Source organism: Acinonyx jubatus, chromosome X (assembly GCF_027475565.1).
Source record: "Acinonyx jubatus isolate Ajub_Pintada_27869175 chromosome X, VMU_Ajub_asm_v1.0, whole genome shotgun sequence".
Classification (NCBI taxonomy): domain Eukaryota; kingdom Metazoa; phylum Chordata; class Mammalia; order Carnivora; family Felidae; genus Acinonyx; species Acinonyx jubatus.
Genome location: NC_069389.1, coordinates 67427727 through 67450679, shown reverse-complemented (window position 1 = coordinate 67450679; position 22953 = coordinate 67427727). Strand labels below are relative to the sequence as shown.

The 22953-nt window shown below is 35.5% G+C and overlaps 1 protein-coding gene across 2 annotated transcripts in view; it reads left to right on the top strand.

The window, feature by feature from the left end:
* The window catches only part of HDX (highly divergent homeobox), a 179529-nt gene that overhangs the window by 38840 nt on the left and 117736 nt on the right, over positions 1–22953 (top strand). For both annotated transcript variants that reach the window (XM_015079368.3, XM_027053747.2), the window contains exons 3-4: positions 280–1392; positions 19471–19524. In XM_015079368.3, the coding sequence (XP_014934854.1) occupies positions 280–1392; positions 19471–19524 (1167 nt within the window). The remainder of the gene's footprint in view (positions 1–279; positions 1393–19470; positions 19525–22953) is intronic.

Genomic DNA, 22953 nt, shown 5'->3' with positions numbered 1-22953 from the left:
GAATGGGTTTTGAGGACAGAAGCAGTAATACAATTCTATTATCAAAGTTCTTAGATAGTTATTGAGTGCAAGTTCTTGAACATGTCTGACCATATACTTTATTTATTTTTTACTTTTTTGACCTTATACTTCAGTTACTTTTTCTTTTATTGTATATTTTTGTTTGAAAAAATTATAGGCTTTAGTTCTATGACAATGAGAACACAATTTATCACATTGAAAGTTTTTTTTCTTTTTTTGTTAAAAACATTTCTATAATATCATTTTTTATCCTTACAGACGTGGGTTGGCAATAAGAGAAGAAAAATGAGTAGTAAGAATTCTGAATCAGGAGCAACAACAGGAACTCTTCCCAGTACCTCTTTGACAGCTCCGGACATTACAGTCAGAAATGTAGTTAACATCACTCGACCGTCAAGCCAACAGTCTTCTTGGACATCTGCCAATAATGATGACATTGTAACTGATGCATACAGTCCAGCAAGTTCATCAAGTAGGCAAGGGACAACCAAACATTCAGATACACAAATTACAGAAGCACATAAAATTCCTATTCAGAAAACTGCCAGTAAAAATGATACTGAGTTTCAGTTGCACATTCCTGTTCAAAGACAAGTAGCACACTGTAAAAATGCTTCTCTGCTCTTAGGTGAAAAAACAATTATCTTGTCAAGACAGACAAGTGTGCTAAATGCTGGAAATTCAGTATACAGTCACACAAAGAAAAACTATGGAAGCTCTTCAATGCAGGCCTCTGAGATGATGGTACCTCAAAAGCCATCTATGTGCCACCGACCTTGCAAAATTGAACCAGTTGGAATTCAGAGGTCATATAAGCCTGAACACATGAGTCTAGCATCACAAAACTTATGTGGGCAAAAGCCACCTATTAGAGACCCTTACTGTAGAACGCAAAACTTGGAAATCCGTGAAGTATTTTCATTGGCTGTTAGTGATTACCCCCAGAGAATTCTGGGAGGAAATGCCCCACAGAAGCCTAGTTCAGCAGAAGGAACTTGTTTGTCCATTGCAATGGAGACTGGAGATGCTGATGATGAGTATGCCAAAGAAGAAGAGTTGGCATTGATGGGAGCACAGATACCAAGCTACTCAAGATTTTATGAAAGTGGCAGATCCCTTGGAGCAGAGAACCAAAGTACAGTACTTCCTGGACCAGGAAGAAATATGCCAAATTCACAAATGGTGAATATTAGAGACTTGGCAGACAATGTACTCTATCAAAGCAGAGACTACCATTTGACACCACGGACCTCATTGCATTCAGTAGCTACTACGATGTACAGTAATACAAATCCATCACGGAGTAATTTTTCTTCACATTTCGCATCATCAAACCAATTGAAGTTATCACAAAACCAAAACAATTACCAGGTAATGTATACATTCATTTTATAAAATTTTTAAAAAGCTTTTTTTGGTGTAAAAAGCTGTGTTTGATATCCAGTTAAACATGAAGCCTGTGTCACTTAACTCATACTGTGTTTTTTTTTTGTTTGTTTTGTTTCTTTGTTTTATTTTTTTTAATGTTCATTTAATTTTGAGAGACAGAGACAGAGCAAGAGTGGGGGAGTAGCAGAGAAAGGGAGAAACAGAATCCAAATCAGGCTCCAGGTTCTTAACTGTCAGTGCATAGCCCAATGTGGGGCTCGAAAACACAAACTGCAAGATCATGACCTGAGCAAGTCCGCTGCTTAACTGACTGAGCCACCCAGGTGCCCCATCACTTAACTCACACTTTGAAGTAATTTGAGATTTTTTGCTTCAAATTGGTAGTTTGAGGTCAACTATTTGCCGAATGTTATGCTGTCTTTGTCATGTTTAAATTGCTTAGTTTTTTTCCCATGGAATATAATCATGGAAGCTTTCTCCTGACACTTAAAATGATTTTGTTCAGGAATTATTAGTCTTATGGGAAGCATGGCATTTCCCATTACTAAAATAAGACTAAATTGACTAGGTTCATCCACTTGAACATAGATTATTCCTGTGATGGTTTTTACTTGCAGTTTTGGAAGCTGTCAATAGATGAGTGGTGGTTTCCATGCATAACTGGCAAAGCAAGTCAATCATTTCCCCAAGAGATGATGGCTGAGAAGTCACAGTATGCAGTAACTCAGCCAACTACTTTTTCTAAAAGTAAATACTTTATTAAAACATCAAGTGGAATATTGATCAAGTTTTAAAAATGTTTATAAAGAAGAGACATTCAGATTTAAATGTAAAGCAACTTCAAACCTGTGTAAAAATAGGTGTTATTTCTACACTGCTTCACATATTCAGTTGTTTAGATATGCTTCAAATAATCTCAAAAGAGAGGTGAAAGCCCACCTCAGAACATCTCTTAAGACCAAGATTTCTCTGAAAAACATGTTTCTGTGAATTTGAATAGCAGGACATGGATGTTTGCTATTTTTCCTTGCTAATAGCTAGACACTTTGATTTTTTCAACCACAGTATTTAAGTATAATCTGGACTTAAGGGGCTTTTGGGTGGCTCAGCTGGTTAAGCCTCTGATTTCAGCTCAGGTCATGATCTTGAAGTTTGTGGGTTTGGCCCTACCTTGGGCTTTCTGCTGTCAGCACAGAGCCTGCTTTGGATCCTCTGTCTCCCTCTCTCTCTGCCCCTCTCCCATTTGTGTTCTTTCTTTCTCTCTCTCTCTGTCAAAAATAAATAATACAAAAAAATTAAAAAATCTGGACTTAACGTGCTTCCAGGCTATTCTCAACCAATATAAGGAACCAAATTCTCTTAACTCCCTCCATCTTATAGCTCCCTGCTTCAAAATGAAAAGCAGTAACAGAGTATAGGCAGAATCTCTCTGGCACCTAGCCCTAACAGAAGAGGACTCTGTCATCATCATTAGTATTCATTTACTATTGAGAATCTACACATTTTTCTGTGTTGTTCTTTCCTAAAACATGCTTAAAGTAACAATGAATCATACTATTAAGATCCTCACACAAACCAGTTTTAATTTACCTTCTCTTTTGTACTTCTTTACCCCATTAGTGTTGTTCTTAATAATAGCCATAACAATAACATTTACCATCTGTTGAGCGTCTTCCACATACCAGGCATCATCAGTCACCTTATATACCTGATCTCATTGAATCTTCTGGACATATAGGCCACTCTGAACATATAGGTAATTTATATATATTTTGGTAACTTGCCCAGGATCACACAGCTAGTATGTACATGACAGAACCAGGATCCCAAGTAAGAAATATATCATGTGTTATTTTTTTTTCTGTTTTACCACACAGCCTAATGATTTCAACTGTGTAGAGTATTTGGAAGCCTGAAAGTGCAGTTTAATTTTTATTTTTTCATAAACCAACAACTTCCTTAAAAATAAGTTAACCTATGTTTTACCTTAAACTTTTTTAATGTTTATTTATTTTTGAGAGAGAGAGAAAGAGAGAGTGTGAGTGGGGGAGGGTCAGAGAGAGAAGGAGACACAGAATCTGAAGCAGGCTCCAGGCTCCAAGCTGTCAGCACAGAGCCTGATGCGGGGCTCAAACTCACAGACCACAAGATCATGACCTGAGCCGAAGTTGGACACTTAACTGACTGAGCCACCCAGGTGCCCCATATGTTTTACCTTTCTACAATCTATATTTTTTTTTCCTGACAGAACACTTAAAATTAAATTTGTTTTATATAAAAGAACCTCTTAAAAGGAAAAAGCTTAGCAACTTTTTGGAATAGTAATCTCTTTAAAGAAAGGCAGTCTGACAACAATGAAGAGCATCGGCTTAGAGCCTGATAGGCCTGGATTCAAATCTAGGTTCTGCCACTTTCTACTTGGGAGGACTCAGGCAAGTGGCATAACTTCTCTGTTTAACAGTTTCCTCATTTATATAATGTGGTTAGTAACATCTGTTTCACAGGAAAGCTGTGACATGATTATGTCACAATCAGTGCAAAGCTACTTTTACATTCCCTGGCACATAAACTGTCTTATACATATGACATTGTAGTTGGAAAATTATTGAAACTCTGGTAGCCCAGGTCTCCTTTATATTCAAATAAAATATTTCAAAAGCCCACAATTATCACAGGGTAGTTGAAGAATAAATACCTGTAGTGCTGACTGAAAGAAGACTGAAGATTACCCATCAACTTTACCATAATGTGTGTACACTTATTAATATTATACCACACTTCCTCCAACTTGACCTTAGATTGTATGGGAAAGCGTGTTTGCAGAGAACCTTGGGGCATTGTTTTGCCCCTCCTTTCTCTTAGTTGAGATTTGGGGAAATCAAAGCAGCCTGGGGAAGTGTAGTCCATGAAAATGTCTTAGTCCATTTGGGCTTCTATAACAAACATACGATTGACTGGGAGGACTAAACAACAAACATTTATTTCTCACAGTTATGGTGGCTAGGAAGCCCAAGATCAAGGTGCTGACAAAGGGCTGGTATCTGGTAAAGGGCTGCTTTCTAATTGATAAATGACTGTCTTCTCACTGTGTCCACATATGGAAGAAGGGGCAAGGGAGTTCTCTAGGTTCTCTATTATAAGGACATTAATGCCATTTATGAAGGCTCAATTCTCATGACCTAATCACCTCTCAAAAGCCCATCCTCAAAACACCATCACACTGGTGATTAGGTTTCAACATATTAATTCAACTATGACACAAGCATTCAGTCCATGGTAGTTATTCTCTAAAATTTAGAAGAAGTTCTATTACCAAGATATATTACTGTTAGGTGAGGACTTAGAAAAATAGAATCTATGGCCATATTGGCAACTTCCTAGCTGTGAAACTATAAGCAAGCAATTCTCATTAGTTTCTGACTTTAGGACTGTATAACAAAGATATCTGCCTCTTCTTCCTGTTATACCAGGTATCTTCAAGCTGAGGTCTTCCTGCAAGAAGGTCTAGTTCCAAGCTATCTAGGTGAATGAGAGCAAATTGAGGGAATCCTAGAGGATGCTGAAAAGTTGAAATCAGATCTGTTTTGGAACCTTTTGGGAATGCCATATTAAGATTTGAAGTGGTAGTAAGGAAACTGTCAGGGGGTGCCTATATCAGGATACTATAGTTTAGTTCCTTTTTTTTTCTTTAGAGGACAATTTATTTCATTTTATGTAAACCTTATTTTTTGATAGTTTCAAGTTTTTATTTAATATTATTTTTTAAATTTACATCCAAATTAGTTAGCATACAGTACATCATTAGAGAAATACAAATAAAAACCACAATGAGATACCACCTTACTCCTGTCAGAATGGCTAACATTAACAACTCAGGTAACAACAGATGTTGGTGAGGATGCGGAGAAAGAGGATCTCTTTTGCACTGCTGGTGGGAATGCAAGCTGGTGCATCCACTCTGGAATACAGTATGGAGGGTCCTCAAAAAATTAAAAATATAACTACCCTATGACCCAGCAATTGCACTACTTGGTATGTATCCATGGGATACAGGTATGCTGTTTCGAAGGGACACATGCACCCCAATGTTTATAGCAGCACTATTGATGATAGTCATTTTTTTATTTAACTTCCAGTTAGTTAACATACAGCATAATATTAGTTTCAGCTGTAGAACTTACTGATTGATCATTTATATACAACACCCAATAACCACCACCACATGTGCCCTCCTCAATACCCATTGGCAACTTAACCCATTCCCCCACCAACCTCCACTGCAGCAACCCTAAGTTTATTCTCTATAGTTAAGAAACTATTTTATGGTTTCCTTCACTCCTTTTTCCCCCATGTTGATTTGTTTTTTTTTCTTAAATTCCACATGAGTGAAATCATATGCTATTATTTGTCTTTCACTGACTAACTTATTTCCCTTAGCATAATGTTCTCTAGCTCCATCCATGTCATTGCAGGTGGCAATATTTCATTCTTTTTTATAGTTGAGGAATATTCCCTTGTATGTATATACCACACCTTCTTTATCCATGCATCAGTCAATGGACATTTGGGCTTTATTCATAATTTGGCTACTGTTGATAATGCTGCTATAAATAATGGGGTAAATGTACCCTTTCAAATCCATATTTTTGTATCCTTTAGGTAAATATCTGATAGTGCAATTGCTGGATATTAGAGTAATTCTATTTTTAACTTTTTGAGGAACTCCCATACTGCTTTCCAGACTTCCTGCATCAGTTTGCATGGCCACCAGCAATGTAAGAGGGTTCCCCTTTCTCCACATCCTTGCCAACACCTGTTGTTTCCTAAGTTGTTAATTTTAGCCATTCTGACAAGTGTGAGAAGGTATCTCCTTGTAGTTTTGCTTTCTATTTCTCTGATGATGAGTGATCATGTGTCTGTTGGCCATATGGATGACTTCTTTGAAAAAAAAAGTCTATTCATGTCTTCTGTCAATTGTTGACTGGATTAAATGTTTTTGGTTGTTCATTTTTATATATTCTTTATATATTTTGGTTACTAACCCTTTATCAGATGTGTCATTTGCAAATATCTTCTCCAATTCTGTAGGTTGCCTTTTAATTTTGCTGATTGTTTCCTTAGCTGTGCAGAAGCTTCTTGTCCTAATGAAGTCTCAATAGTTCATGTTTGCTTTTGTTTCCCTTGACTCAGGAGATGTATCTAGTAAGAGGTTGCTATTGCTGATGGGAAAGAAGTTACTGCCTGTGTTCTCCTCTAGGATTTTGATGGTTTCCTGTCTCACATTTAGGTCTTTCATCTATTTTGAATTTATTATTGTGTACAGTGTAAGAAAGTGGTCCAGTTTCATTCTTTTGCATGTTGCTGTCAAGTTTTCCCAACACCATTTGTTGAAGAGAATGTCTTTTTTTCATTGGATATTCTTTCCTGCTTTGTTGAATATTAATTGACCATTTAGCTGTGGGTTCATTTTGGGTTTTCTATTCTGTTCTATTGATCTAGACGTCTGTTTTTGTGCCATTACCATAGTGTCTTGATCACTACAGCTTTGTAATATAAATTGATCCTGGCATTGTCATGATTTTAGCTTTGCTTTTCTTTTTCAAGTTTACTTTAGCTATTTGAAATCTTTTTTAGTTCCATACAAATTTTAGGATTGTTTGTTATAGCTCTGTGAAAAATGCTAGTGTTATTTTGGTAGGGATTATATTATGTGTGTAGATTGCTTTGGGTAGTGTAGACATTTTCATAGCATTTGTTCTTCCAATCCATGAGCATGGAATCCTTTTCCATTTCTTTGTGTCATCTTCAATTTCTTTCTGGATTGTTTCATACTTTCCAGAGTACAGATGTTTTAACTATTGAGGTAGGCTTATTCCTAGGTATCTTTTGTTTTGGGTGCAGTCGTAAATAGGATCAATTCCTGAGTTTGTATTTCTGCTGCTTCATTATTGATATATAGAAATGCAACAGATTTCTATATGTTGATTTTGTATCCTATGACATGACTGAATTCATGTATCATTTCTAGCAAATTTTTGGTGGGGTCTTTTACATTTTCTATATAGAGTATCATGTCACATCCGAGTAGTTAAGTTTAACTTCCTCCTTTCCAATTGGATGTCTTTTATTTCTTGTTGTCTGTTTGTTGTGGCTAGGACTTCCAGTATTATGTTACATAACAGTCGTGCAAGTGGGCATCCCTGTCTTGTTCCCGACTTTAGAGGAAAAGCTCTCAGTTTCTCCCCCATTGAGGATGTTATTATCTGTGTGTTTGTGGTATATGACATTTATTACATTATGTTCTCTCTAAGCCTACTTTGTTGAGATTTTTTATCATAAACGGATACTGTATTTTGTCAAATGCTTTTTCTGCATCTATTGAGATGATCATATGCTGCTTATACTTTCTGTTCTTTATGTGGTGTATCATGTTGATTGATTTGTGAATATTGAGCCACCCTTTCAGCGGAGCAATAAGTCCCACTAGATTGTGGTTTATTATTTTTTAAATGGATTGTTCTATTTGGTTTGCTAGTATTTTATTGAGAATTTTTGCATACATGTTGATCAGGGATATTGGCCTGTTCTTCTCTTTTTCAGTGGAGTCTTTATATATTTTTGTTATCAAGGTAATGCTGGCCTCATAGAATGAATTTGGAATTTTTCCTTCAATTCCTAGGCATTTTTTGGAATAATTTGAGAAGAATAGTTAAGTCTTCTTTAGATGTTTGGTAGAGTTCGCCTGTGATAGCTATTTGGCCCTGTACTTTTGTTTGTTGGGACATTTGGAGTTACTGATTCAATTTCTTTGCTGGTTATCAGTCTATTCAAATTTTCTATTTCTTCCTGTTTCAGTTTTGTAGTTCATATGTTTCTAGGAATTTATCTATTTCTTCCATGTTTTGCAATATGTTTGCATATAGTTTTTCATAATACTCTCATAATTGTTTACATTTCTGTGGTGTTGGTTATTTCTCCTTTCTCATCAGTGAATTTATTTTTTTTTAGTCTTTTCTCATTTCCTTTTGATAAGTCTGGCTAGAGGTTTATCAATTTTATTAACTTTTTGAAAGAACCAGCACCTGGTTTTATTGATCTATTCTTTTGTTTGTTTGTTTTTGTAAAATTTATTTCTACTCTAATCATTATTATTTCCCTCTTTTTCCACCTGTAGACATTGTTCGCTATACTTTTTCTAGCTCTTCTAGGTGTAAGATTAGGTTGTTTATTTGAGATTTTTCTTGCTTCTTGAGGTAGGCCTGTATTGCTATATACACTGAGGACCACTTTTACTTTATCCCAAAGGTTTTTGACCTTTGTGTTTTCATTTTCATTTGTTTACACTGTTGGTGGGAACACAAACTGGTGCAGCCACTCTGGAAAACAGTATGGAGGTTCCTAAAAAAGTTAAACATAGAACTACCTTATCATCCAGGTATTGCACTTCTACCCAATTCAGTGATACATGTACCCCAATGTTTATAGCAGCATTATCAACCATAACCAAATTATGGAAAGAGCCCAAATGTCCATTGTATGATGAATGGATAAAGAAGTGATATGTATATATACAGTGAAATATTAGTTAGCCTTAAATAAAGAATGAAATTTTTCCATTTTTACCTACTTGGATGGAACAAGAGAGTATTATGCTGAGGGAAATAAATCAGTCAGAGAAAGACAAATACCATGTGATTTCACTGGTATGTGGAATTTAAGAAACAAAACAAACAGTAATAGGGGGGAAAAAGGAGAGACCATACCTAGAAACAGACTCTTAACTATAGAGAGCAAACTGATGATTACCAGATGGGAGATGGGTGGGGATTGGGTTAAATAGGTGATGGGGATTAAGGAGGGCACTTGTGATGAGCCCTGGGTGTTTATGTAAGTGTTGAATCACTAAGTTGTACACTTGAAACTAATATTATACTGTGTGTTAACTAACTGGATTTTTAATAAAAACTTAAATATAAAGTCCACAACTATTAATGTGTTTATGTTTATGTTTATTTTGTCTTTTAGTTCTTTTAGTTTTTACTTTATATATTTAGGTCCTCTGATGTTGGATACATAAACATTTAGAATTGTTATATTGTCTTGATGGATTTGACCCCCTTATCATTGTATAATGTCCTTCTTTGTCTCTTTTTCACCTGTTTAGATTAGTTTAATTTGTCTGATATAAGTATAGAGATTTCTGCTTTGTTTTACAATGTGCTTGAAATATTTTTCTGTGTCTTCATATACAGTCTTTGCATGTCTTTAAGCCTAAAGCGAGTGTCTTGTAGGCAGCATATTATTGGCTCATGTTTTTTTTTTTTTCCATCCATTCAGGTAATCTGTTTCTTTTACATTTACTTCTCCCATCAAGTTTTAGGTTATAGATGCTGTAGTTTACATGATTTTTATATTGTGTAACCAATCACAAGTTTTGGCACTTATAGTTATTTTTTACTTTGTTCTTTTAACTTTTAAAGTATAGGTGTAAGCAAGTTATGCACCACCATTTCCATATTACAGAGTCTAACTTTATTTATATTTACTATATATAGTATTTTGTTGTTTTACTACCATATATTTACAATTACCTGTGAGTTTTATTCTACGTTTATATGTTTGTATGGTATTAGCATATTTTTAATATTATTAGTAGAACTCCCTTTAACATTTCTTGTAAGGCAGGTCTAGTAGTGGTGAACTCCCTCAGCTTTTGTTTATTCAAGAAAATATTTCTGAAGGACAGCTTTGCTAGGTATAGATTCTTGGTTGACAGGTTTTTTTGTTAATATTTTGAATATATAATTCCATTATTTTCTGGCCTGAAAAGTTTCTTTTGAGATATCTGCTTATAGTCTTATAGTGGCTCCCTTGTATGTAACTTCTTTCTTCTTTCTTGCTGCTTTCAAAACCTTTCTTTGTCTGACTTTTGACGGTTTAGTTATAATGTATCTTAGTATAATCCTACTCAGGTTCAAACTATTTTGGGTCCTTTTGGCCTCATGGATATGTCATGTTAATTTTACTCCCCAGGTATGGGACGTTTTCAGCCATTTTTGCTTCAAATATACTTTCTATACTATTCTCTTTCTGGCATTCTCATAACGTGGATATTGTTTTTTAATTGTGTCCCATAAATTCCATGGACTTTCTTCCCTCTTTTTTATTCTTTTTTTTCTTTTTGATCCTGTGACTATGTAATTTCAAATGGTCTATCTTCTAGGTTTCTTATTCTTTTTTCTGCATGATTGGGTCTGCTTTTGAAGCTCTCCATTGAATTGTTCAATTTAGTCATTGTCTTTTTCAGATCTATGCTTTCTAGTGTTTTTCTTTGTTTTTCCAATGGTTTCTATTTCTTTGTTGAACTTCTCTTTTTGTTTATGCATTACTTCCCAAATTTCATTTTTTTTGTGTGTATTCTTGTAGTTTACTTCACTAGTTCACTTTAAAGGGATTGTTCTAAATTCTTTTTATGAATGTTCATAGATCTCCATTTATTTAGGGCCAGTTTTTGAAATTTTATTATGTTTTCTTTGGTGGTGTCATGTTTAATGATTTTCATGATCCTTGATTGTTTATTTGGTGTCTGTGCATTTGAGTAAGCAGTCTCCTCTTCCAGACTTTATAGGTTCTCTTTGGCAGAGACAGTTCTTCACCAGTCAGCTCACTTTGGGTTTCTGAATATGCCTGTTGGCAATGTCCTTGAGAATGTGGAGCTTGCTATCAGGATCTATTTTGGGGCAAGGTTACTGTGAGCTCTGAGTTCGCTGGGCTTCCCCTGGCTGAGAACAGTTGAATAGGACTGCTGGCTTGATTCTGTGTACAAGCAAGGCCGTAGGTTGTGTTCCACAGTTGCCTGGGTTCCCTGGACAGGTTGTATAGATGGTTAAGTCTGGGTACTATATTCAGTAATAGATGATACTTTGAAATGGTTCAGTATAACAGAATAGACCCCAGAGTCTTAATGTCTCCTTGTTTGTAGATTTAAATCACGCAAGAGCGGGTACTGAATTCCCTAGCCAGATAAGGTTACCAGTTTTACTTTTGCATGGAAAGCCATGGGCTTCTGCTCTCTAAGTGCCACTTCAAGCAAGGTTGTTGGATGAACTGTTCAGCTTTCAATGTGCTCATTAGGTTCCCTGGTTGGTAAGGGTGAAGGCTGTATTCAGCCATGGAATGGGCTACAAATTTCCTTCTGTGGGTAGAACAAGAGAGCTATTTTCAAGACTGGAAAGGCTTTTTGGTTTTGGTCTTGACTCAAGTCAAACCATACCACCAAGTTACCTGACTCAATGGAGTCACTGGCTGTGCTTTGTGGATGATCAGGTTTTCCTGCCAGAGTCTGCACTCAAGTATTGCTGGGGTATGCAGCTCTCCAGGTGTTTCAGCCAGGCTTTCTTGTCAGTTGGGACTGGGAGCTACACTTAGCAGTAGGCATGGTCAGAAGTAGCTCCACTGCTGAGCATACAGGATGACCAGCCCCCAGAAGCTTCCTGTGTATTCCCAGTCAGGGTCTCTGGTCTAAGGGTCTGGAGCTATGCTCATCAGTGAAAGGGGTTATTAATTAGCTCCTCTACCTGGGCAGCTTGACTCCAAACTTGGAAAAGCTCTTTATTCATGGTCTTGATTCAAGTTGACTTACTGTCCAAGTTCCCTAGCTGAACAATGCCACTGGCTTTGCTCTGTGGATGATGAGCTTTGCCTGCCACACTCTGATCTAGTGCTGCTGAGTTGTGCAGCTTCAAGGTGTTCTGGCTAACCTTTTCTGGTTAGGTATGGCTGGGAGCTACATTCAGCAGTGGGTTTGGCTATGACTCAGCCACCCTGCCTGGGTGGAGACAAACCAGACTGTAGGGTTAGAAAGCTCTTCATTCAAAGACCTGAATCAGACAGACTTGTACCTTGCTGAATTCCCTGGTCAGACTGCACAACCATGTTGACTCTGCAGATAAGCCAGTCCACTGGGTGGGACTACTACTTGGGCATTGCAGTTAGGACTTTGGTCTGCCGAATCTGAGTGCTGGTTGGTGTCAGCCCCTGTGTGTAATGAGTCACTTTTGCTGCTTTCAAGATTCCTTGTATGTGTCTTTTGACAGTTTCATTATAATGTATCTTCATGTGAACGTCTTTGAATTTATCCTAGTTACAGTTTGTTGAGCTTTATGGATTTGTATGTCAATGACTCCTCAGTTTTGGGAAGTTTTCAGATATTATTTATTCAAATAATTTATCTTCCTCTTTCTTTTTACTTTTCCTTTTGGGGCTTCTAATAATACACATATTGCTCTGCTTGTTAATGTCTCATAAGTTTCTTTAGGCCCTGCTTACTTTTTTTCATTCTTTTTACTTTTTGCTCCTCAAACTTGATAATATCAAATTATGTTTGTTCAAGTTTACTTATTCTTTCTTCTACTTATTCCAGTCTTCTGTCAAACTCTTTTAGTGAATTTTTCAATTTAGTTATTGTACTTTTTAGTTCCAAAAATTCCTTTTTGGTTCTCTTTATAATTTCTATCTCTTTGATGATATTCTCTTTTTGTTCATATACCTTCTTCCTGATTTCCCTTAGTTCTTTGTCCATGTTTTCCTTTAGCTCTTTGAGCATATTTAAGATAGCTGTTTTAACATATTTGTCTAGTAAGTCTGATATATGGGTTTTCTTCAGGGATATTTCCTGGAGATTTTTTCCTTCGAATGGACAATGCTTTTTGTATATATCATGATTTTTTTTATTGAGTATTTGAAAAACAACTGTCTTCCACTCCTTGCATTCTGGGTCTGTGCAGTTCAAGACAATTAATTAATTAATTAGCCTGGTGTAAAAGCTTAAAGGCTTTGCAGGCCTTTTCTGGGCATGTGTCTCCCCTGGTTGTATGTACATGCTTTTTACTGATTACCCTACTATTAAAAGTCTTAATTTCCCAAAGAGTCTCACTTCTGCTTCTTCTAATAAAAACTCCATGAAATTTCCTACCTTTTACAATGTGGAATTTTTTCTGATGAGTCTATGGCTTGATTGCTGTAGAACTTTGACTGATTTCTAAACCTACCATAATGTTATTCTTGTCAGTCTCTATTTTTAGTGTTTCTGTGGGGGATGAAACTGTGGAGCTGTCTAATTCTTTATCTTGCTTTATCTTTATCTTTATCTCTTTGTTGTTTGTTGTTTTAGATGACAAAGCAAATGTAGCAACTCATATAATGTTATTGCAAAAAAAAAATCCAGGGTGTTTGATTTCTTTCAAATGCCTATCTTTTGGTTTAACAAAGAGATGTGTGCAAAGCAAAGACTTGGAGCTAGGTATTAAGAATGCTGGTCCAGTCTTGAAAAGATTGTAGCTTGATAAGAGCTATCAATCTTTTCTTATTATTTAAGGGACTGATCTCTGAATATACATTTAAGAAAACATTTCATTTCAGTTGTATATTTATAACTTAAAACTAACACATGATAATTTTTCTAAACTTAGTAAAGAATTTTTGTTTTTTATAACTTATAAAAGATCTGCCCTTTATATGGGTAAAGTTATAATATTTTAAAATATGTTAGAGTATCATTTTGAGGTTTACAGATTTGTAATTCTGTACTCCCCAGGGCTTTGGCTCAGAAGAGAATCATTCCACATATTAATTTATATTATTTTTCTGATATCCTTCCATTATTTTTCACAATCAGTATCCCTAGAATCAATATGGTGAAATCAGGCTAGTTATGTTATGTCTGAGTACTTTTTATAATTTTATTGAAACATCTTGGAATTTGAGTTTTCCTGATTTTAATATCTTGTGCATTGTGAAATTTAACTTCTAAAATTATGTAGTAAAAAGAAAAATCCCAAATAGCATCTTGGTTTTTGACTGCAAGAACTTTTCAGTCTAGTAAGATTTTCTAAATACGAATTTGTTTTAACTTAATAGAAGAAAAATTAATATGCTTAAAAATGTTAGTTGCTTTGCCAAATGTTGTAGTATTTGAATTTCAATTTGTAAAGCTTATTTTGTTATTTCTCAAAGCTTTTCCAGACTTGGTCTAGAGACGGAAGGGAAATACATATTTTTTTTTTAAAAAGCCAATATATCTTTTCTTCTTTGCTCCAGAACACATTGTTCTCTACCAGCAGCTAGTTATTCCCTCCTCCAACTGCCTACCCCCATGTAATGGTCTCTTGTACATTTCCACTCTTGGCCTTTTGTTGAATTTCAGCAAGTGAAGCTAGTGTATAAAGTGCACGTTAATTCAATCAACCAATCAACCAGCATATATTTATTGATTTCCTACCAAATGCCCAGCAGTGTCTTCTATGTTCTATACCTTATAACTTTAAAAGATCTAGGAAGCTCTGCTGATTAAAGCAGAATGATTGATATCTTTTATTGTTCAACTGATATCAAAACAGCTGATGGAAAGCAAAAATATAAGTTTACTATGAATCTGTTGCTGCTAAACTTTTCTGATAGACATGGTTATTGTCTGGTTGTTTCAGTTAATCGAATTAAGTAGAATGTCCCGCATATGTGGAGAATTGTCTTTTAACAGAAATATTTTTGAAATCGGAATGAATGCTTTTTTGTGTATATTCTTTGTGTGACTATATACAAATAGACTAAATTGTTTTAAACATGATACCTTGCCCTTAATAATCTCATAGTCTAGCAGAAATATAGCAGAGTCATATGCAAGATCTAAATCATGAAAATGAAATGTAGTAAAAGTTCCTTTAAAATCCTTTAAATCATCTATAAAAGTAATTATGTATAATGTATAATTAACATTCTGATATATATTACTTATTTTAAATATAACTTTCCATGAGAAAGGTAAGTGTTTTATAGATGGATTCACAAACCTTACCTATCCATATGATGTGACTACAGTTTACATCCATATAAGTGTATTACTTCCTTTAGTGTATCTACTTTTATTTTATTATTTTTTTAGTGTTTATTTTGAGAGACAGAGAGAAAGAGAGAGGGAGAGAGTGCCAGCATGGGGAGAGGCAAAGAGAGAGGAAGAGAGAGAGAATCCTAAGCAGGCTCTGTGCTGTCAGCATAGAACCCAGTGCAGGGCTTGATCTCATGAACTGTGAGATCATGACCTGAGCCAAAATCAAGAGTTGGATGCTTAACTGACTGAGCCACCCAGGCGCCCTTAGTGTGTCCACATTTTTCTGTGAGATTTCCAATATTAGCACTTCCTTACATTCACATTCAAAATTGTGACTCTCCAACTCTCTATTTGTTTGAGCAGACCAGCCATTTGGAGAGGCAGTCTTATGATGGCCATAAAAAAAACTATTCCAGTAATTTCCAGACTGTCTAGTCCTCTTTAATCTCCTGCACAAGACCTGTATTTAGAAGTGTATTTTATATTTCTCTCTAAATTACTACTCCCTAACTTTGTTCCAAGTCTGGATTGCTTTTTGCCTAAACTATTATAAGTTTCCATACTGATTCAATTTACTGAACACATTGAGTCAAATTAATCATCTTAATGTATAAAAATGCATTCTGACCATATAACTCATTTGCTTAAAACTTTGAATGGCTCCTCTTTTTCCATAGAATTAGATGTAAATGTACTTTGGTATTCATGGCTTGCACAAAGTAACCCCAATTCCATTTTTAATTCTAATTGAATTGACCATTCCCAAACACATCCTATCCTTTTTTAAATTTTTTTTTTAATGTTTATTTATTTTTGACAGAGACAGAAGAGAGACAGAGCATGAGCGGGGGAGGGGCAGAGACAGAGGGAGACACAGAATCCGAAGCAGGCGCCAGGCTCTGAGCTGACATCACAGAGCCCAGTGCGGGGCTCAAACTCACAGACCTCAGGATCATGACCTGTGCTAAAGTCCGACGCTCAACCGACTGAGCCCCCCAGGCGCCCCAACACATCTTATCCTTTTATTCCACTGTGCTCATGCCATTATTTTTCTCTGGAATGCTCTTTTTTATTTCTATAAAAATTCTATTCATTTTTTAAGGTTCAGCTGAGATATAAGTCCTCAAATTTGATGTAATTTCACCATACCTTACCTTCTATTGCATTTCATTTATTATACTTCTCATGACACTTATAGTATTCTTTATATTAAAGTCATTCATGTATCTTCCTCATCTTCCCTCTCACATTCTTGCCCTCTAGGAAATTATGTTTTACCCATCTTTTTTATTTCTTAAGTACCTAAAACAGCAACGTAGTATAGAAATTAAGTTCAAATTCATGACTTTGGAAAGTTACCTATACTTATTTCAATCATGTTTAATTTGTCAAAAAAGTTTTGAAATTCTTTTACAATTGCTTTAAGGGCCTGTGAGAATTTTTTTGGAAAAAAAATTTAATGTTTATTTATTTTCGAGAGAGAGAGACAGAGACAGAGACAGAGCATGAGTGGGGGAGGGGCAGAGAGAGGGAGAGACAGAATCCCATGCAGGCTCCAGGCTCTGAACTGTTAGCACAGAGCCAGATGCGGTGCTCGAACCCACTAACGCTGAGATCATGACCTGAGCCAAAGTCCACACTTAACTGACTGAGCCACCTAGGTGCCCCCTGTGAGATTTTTAAAAATACTTTCATTGGTGACAAATCTCCATTATTTGAGGTAAAATTTGACTTTGGAAAATAGTTAGAATTTATTCTGAGCCACATTTAGTGACTAATATTGATGTTCAATTTGGGTTATTATATCTTCAGTTAAAACAAACAGAATATGAAATAATGACACAGAGTCTCTGGGTGTCATGAACTGCCAAGAAAAGTTCCCAAAATGTTTTCAACAATGGCAACATCATTGTAATGACTGTATAACTTCCTGTTTTCTACTTTGAAACATATAGTACTCATTTGTATGTGTAAGTTCGAATATATTTGTTAAGTTGGTCTTGTCTCCTTGTCAACTACTTTTATATTTTTCCAAACCAGGGTATTGAAAAATGTGTTTGGAATTTAAATATCATTTAAATGATTACTATATTACCCTGCTCATTTGAAATACTATTTTTGTAGCCAGAATGGTGAGGGAAAAACCTTGTCATCACTACTGACCAAACAAAACTTCCCAACTTTGAGAGAAATATGTTTATACCGTATTATTCTTCAAAAAAGCATACAAATTCAGCTGCTATACTTAGCTGTTCCCGAGTTTTACCAGAAACATAAAGAACTGAAAAAAATTGAAATAAACAAAAGAAGGTAGTTAATATAGCATTTGGATATTATGTAACTGGTGCCCCAGAATTATAAAGCAAAAAAGTGAAACTTCATCTCTTCCCAACTCACATGGAATTGATATTTGTATGTTAATGTGTTTATAGTAGTTTTCTATTTTCTTGGTTACATACACTTGACCTAAGCAGAAAACCACATTTTGTATTCTTAAAATGTATAATTCCCATTCATTTGTCATGTATATTATATGCATAATTTTTTTATTTCATATGTAACTTTTTAATACTTACTGGTTTATATATATATATTTTTAAATTTATTTTGGGAGAGAGAGCACAAGTGGGGGAGAGGAGCAGAGGGAGAGAGAGAATTTTAAGCAAGTAGCACACCCAGCACACACCCAATGTGGGGCTCAATCTCAAGACCATGAGATCATGACCTGAGACAAAATCACAAATTGGATGCTTAACCAACTGAGCCACCCAGGCGCCCCCTGGGTTTGTTTTTTTGTTTTTTTTGTTTTGTTTGTTTTTTGTTTTTTCTAGTTCATTTGGTTAAAATGTTTTCTATAGCAAATTTATATAGACAGTTTGAAATTATCCTCACTAATAGGTGGGAGTATGTGCAAAGAGAATCCAAAATGTTTTGATATCTCTATTTTTTCAAGAGTATATTATGTGGTTATTTTGGTAGACTTACCTCTTTCATTGAGGCTAGCAGCCAAATTACTTTGTAAACATTATATTATATTCCAAGTATTAATGGGAGGACAGGAAGGTGTAAGTTTTGAAGAATTTTTTCCATCGAAATTTTCATTATCACTCAGTTTACCTTTAAAAATCAATTATTTGAAACTTCATGATCCTCAAACATTGTATTTAAGTGCCATATTACTGTAATGGGGTTTTGACTAAAATAAAATTATTTTTAATTTTTTTCTTAAAAGTATTATTTGGAGTTTATAACATTAATTTTGTTAGCCTATCCCTAGCATAGTGTTATATTTTGAACTCAAAATAAAATTTCATGTTTAGTGGCCAGGGACAGTAATAATTTACCTAAATTTTGAATAATTAAGGATATTACTTTACTATTTGCATTAACTGTTTGATTATCACTCCTTATCAGTAAGCATAATACTAATTCACAAGTCATCACTGAATGTAATTTATCAAAAACAATAAATGTTCGAATACCATATTCTCATCGTCACCATTTGGCAAGCCTGAATTGACTTGTCAGTGTCTCAGGAGGTATGTGGGAGGGAAGGAGAAGGCAAGTGGATAATTTGGAGTTATCCTCCAAAACTTGTGTATTTCAGGAAAATGTATGGTGATGTCTAGGCTACTCTGTGCTATAGCCCACAGGTCCACCTTGGTCTCTGTAAACAGTCCCTGGAATCCTACTGGAGTAGTACCTATCTCCTTGCATGCCAATGTCGATGTAATAAGGTGTTGCTGCCTATTCATCTTAGTAGTCTCTGCTTAAAAAGGAGCTTGTAGTTATGTAGGATAAGTCTAGAGAACTAATACATAGAATGATGACTATAGTTAATAATTTAATTATTATAACATATATTCCACAGAGTACTGCATTTTTATTACAATAATTTTCTTGTTCACAGATTTGTAAACCATACTTCCAGGCCCCAACAGTGCCTAGGGATTTTCTTGAATTTCCAGGGGAAATTACACTGCTTCTAAAATTTTCTTACAAATGAAAGCCCTTTAAATCTGTTGTGTTCAGTAAGGAAATGGCAAAGTCTATGTGGGGGATATGCTCTGAATGCAGACCTATGTTGACATCTTGTATGAAATCATTGGTGTTGATCAGCATTCCAAGTAGTGTCAATGCATACCTTACTGAAATTCCATTTATTGTTTCCACAGATTTCAGGAAACCTTACTGTGCCTTGGATTACAGGGTGTTCTAGAAAAAGAGCAGTAAGTAATCCTTCATTTAAAGCAACGTTTGTTTCCCTTCTATGTTGTTAGTAAGAATGCCATTGAGAAAAATTGTCATGATATTTGTAAAGTTGCCAAAATTGAACCTCGAAAAGACTGCATTATCTAAAATGACATATTTTGAGATCATAATATTTATATATATTACTAATGTAACCCTAAATAAAATGCAGTAATCAACACACCATTTAGTCTTTGAGCAGGTTTTTTCAGTTAAAAAGAAAAAACATATTCAAACGGGGAGCCTGGGTGGCTCGGTCAGTTACGTGTCGAACTTCGGCTCAAGCCATGATCTCTCTGTTAGGGGGTTTGAGTGCTGCATCGAACTCTGTGCTGACAGCTCAGAGCCTGGAGTGTGTTTCAGATTCTATGTCTCTTTCTTTTTCTGCCCCTCCCATAGTTGTGTTCTGTCTCTCTCTCTCAAAAATACACATTAAAAAATATATAAATAAATACATTAAAATTAAAAAAACTCAAAGGTAATTAATGGGATGGATGAAATAAATAAAGTGGATTAAGAGGTACAGTTATCATGATGAACACTGAGTAATTATAGAATTTTTTAATCATTATATTGCACACCTGAAACTAATATAACACTATATTAATTATAAGTCAACAAAAAGACAATCAATAAAATATGTTTTTACATATAATTAGCCCAGTTAACTTGATCATATAATTGAATCATGATTGATATAAATATTTCAATCAAAATTAAGGAGTTTATATTATTATTTGTTATTGGTGCATTTTAGTATTTTGAAGTAATGAGTAAGTAGTATTTTAACAGTCTTATTTTGTTTTTCTGACTTTCTGTGACAACTGTTGTGACTTTTTTAATATGAAATTTACTGTTAAATTGGTTTCCATACAACACCCAGTGCTCATCCCAACAGGTAGTCTCCTCAATGCCCATCACCCACTTTCCCCTCCTTCCCACCCCAAATCAACCCTCACTTTATTTTCAGTTTTTAAGAGTTTCTCATGGTTTGCCTCCTTCCCTCTCCATAACTATACTTCCCCCTTCACCTCCCGCATGGTCTTCTGGTAAGTTTCTCAGGATCCACATAAGAGTGAAAACATATGGTTTCTGTCTTTCTCTGTATGACTTATTTCACTCAGCCTAACAGTCTCCAGTTCCATTCACGTTGCTACAAAAGGCCATATTTCATTCGTTCTCATTGCCAAGTAGTATTCCATTGTATATATAAACGACAACTTCTTTATCCATTCATCAATTGATGGACATTTAAGTTCTTTCCATAATTAGGCTATTGTTGAAAGTGCTGCTGTAAACATTGGAGAACAAGTGCCCCTATGCATCAGCACTCCTGTATTCCTTGGGTACATTCCTAGCAGTGCTATTGCTGGGTCATAGGGGAGATCTATTTTTGATTTTTTGAGGAACTTCCGCACTGTTTTCCAGAGCGGCTGCACCAGTTTGCATTCCCACCAACAGTGCAAGAGGGTTCCCGTTTCTCCATATCCTCTCCAGCAGGTATAGTCTCCTGATTTGTTCATTTGGGCCACTCTGGCGTGAGGTGATATCTCAGTGTGGTTTTGATTTGTATTTCCCTGATGAGGAGGGGCGTTCAGCATCTTTTCATGTGCCTGTTGGCCATCTGGATGTCTTCTTTAGAGAAGTGTCTATTCATGTTTTCTGCCCATTTCTTCACTGGATTATTTGTTTTTCGGGTGTTGAGTTTGGTAAGTTCTTTACAGATTTTGGATACTAACTCTTTACCCAATATGTCATTTGCAAGTATCTTTTCCCATTCCGTCCATTGCCTTTAGTTTTGTTGATTGTTTCCTTTGCAGTGCAGAAGGTTTTATCTTCATGAGGTCCCAGTAGTTCATTTTTGCTTTTAATTCCCTTGCCTTTGGAGATGTGTCAAGTAAGAAATTGCTGTGGCTGAGGTCAGAGGTTTTTTCCTGCTTTCTCCTCTAGAGTTTTGATGGTTTCCTGTCTCACATTCAGGTCCTTCATCCATTTTGAGTTTATTTTTGTGAATGGTGTGACAAAGTGGTCTAGTTTCAATCTTCTGCATGTTGCTGTCCAGTTCTCCCAGCACCATTTGTTAAAGAGACTGTCTTTTTTCCTTTGGATATTCATTCCTGCTTTGTCAAAAATTAGTTGGCCATACTTTTGTGGGTCCAATTGTGGAGTCTCTATTCTATTCCATTGGTCTATGTGTCTGGTTTTGTGCCAATACCATGCTGTCTTGATGATTACAGCTCCTGCTTTGGTCTTCTTCAATATTACTTCAGCTATTGGGGGTCTTTTGTCGTTCCATACAAATTTTAGGATTGCTTCTTCTAGCTTCGAGAAGAATTCTGGTGCAATTTTGACTGGAATTGTATTGAATGTGTAGATGGCTTTGGGTAATATTGACATTTTGACAGTATTTATTCTTACAATCCATGAGCATGGAAAGTTTTCCCATTTCTTTGTATCTTCTTCAATTTCCTTCATAAACTTTCTATAGTCTTCAGAATACAAATCTTTTACATCTTTGGTTAGATGTATTCCTAGGTATTTTATGCTTCTTGGTGCAATTGTGAATGGGATCAGTTTCTTTATTTGTCTTTCTGTTGCTTCATTATTAGTGTATAAGAATGCAACTGATTTCTGTACATTAATTTTGTATCCTGTGACTTTGCTGAATTCATGTATCAGTTCTCGTAGACTTTTGGTGGAGTCTGTCAGGTTTTCCATGTATAATATCATGTCATCTGCAAAAAGTGAAAGCTTGACTTCATCTTTGCCAATTTTGATGCCTTTGATTTCCTTTTGTTGTATGATTGCTGATGCTAGAAACTTCCAACACTATGTTAAACAACAGCAGTGAGAGTGGACATCCTTGTCATGTTCCTGATCTCAGGGAGAAAGCTCTCAGTTTTTCCCCATTGAGGATAATATTAGCTGTGGGCTTTTCGTGAATGGCTTTTATGATCTTTAAGTATGTTCCTTCTATCCCGACTTTCTCAAGGGTTTTTATTAAGAAAGGATGCTAAATTTTGTCAAATGCTTTCTCTTGATCGATTGACAGGATCATATGGTTGTTTTCTTTTCTTTTATTAATGTGATGTATCACGTTGATTGATTTGTGAATGTTGAACCAGCCCTGCATCCCAGGAATGAATCCCACTTGATCATGTGAATAATTCATATATGTTGTTGAATTCAAATTGCTAGTATCTTGTTGAGAATAGTTGCCTCCATTTTCATCAGGGATCTTGGCCTATTCTCTTTTTTTGCTGGGTCTCACTCTGCTTGGGGAATCACAGTAATGCTGGATTCAGAGAATGAGTCTGGAAGTTTTCCTTCCTTTTCTATTTTTTGGAACAGCTTCAGAAGGATAGGTATTATCTCTGCTTAAATGTCTGGTAGAATTCCCCAGGGAA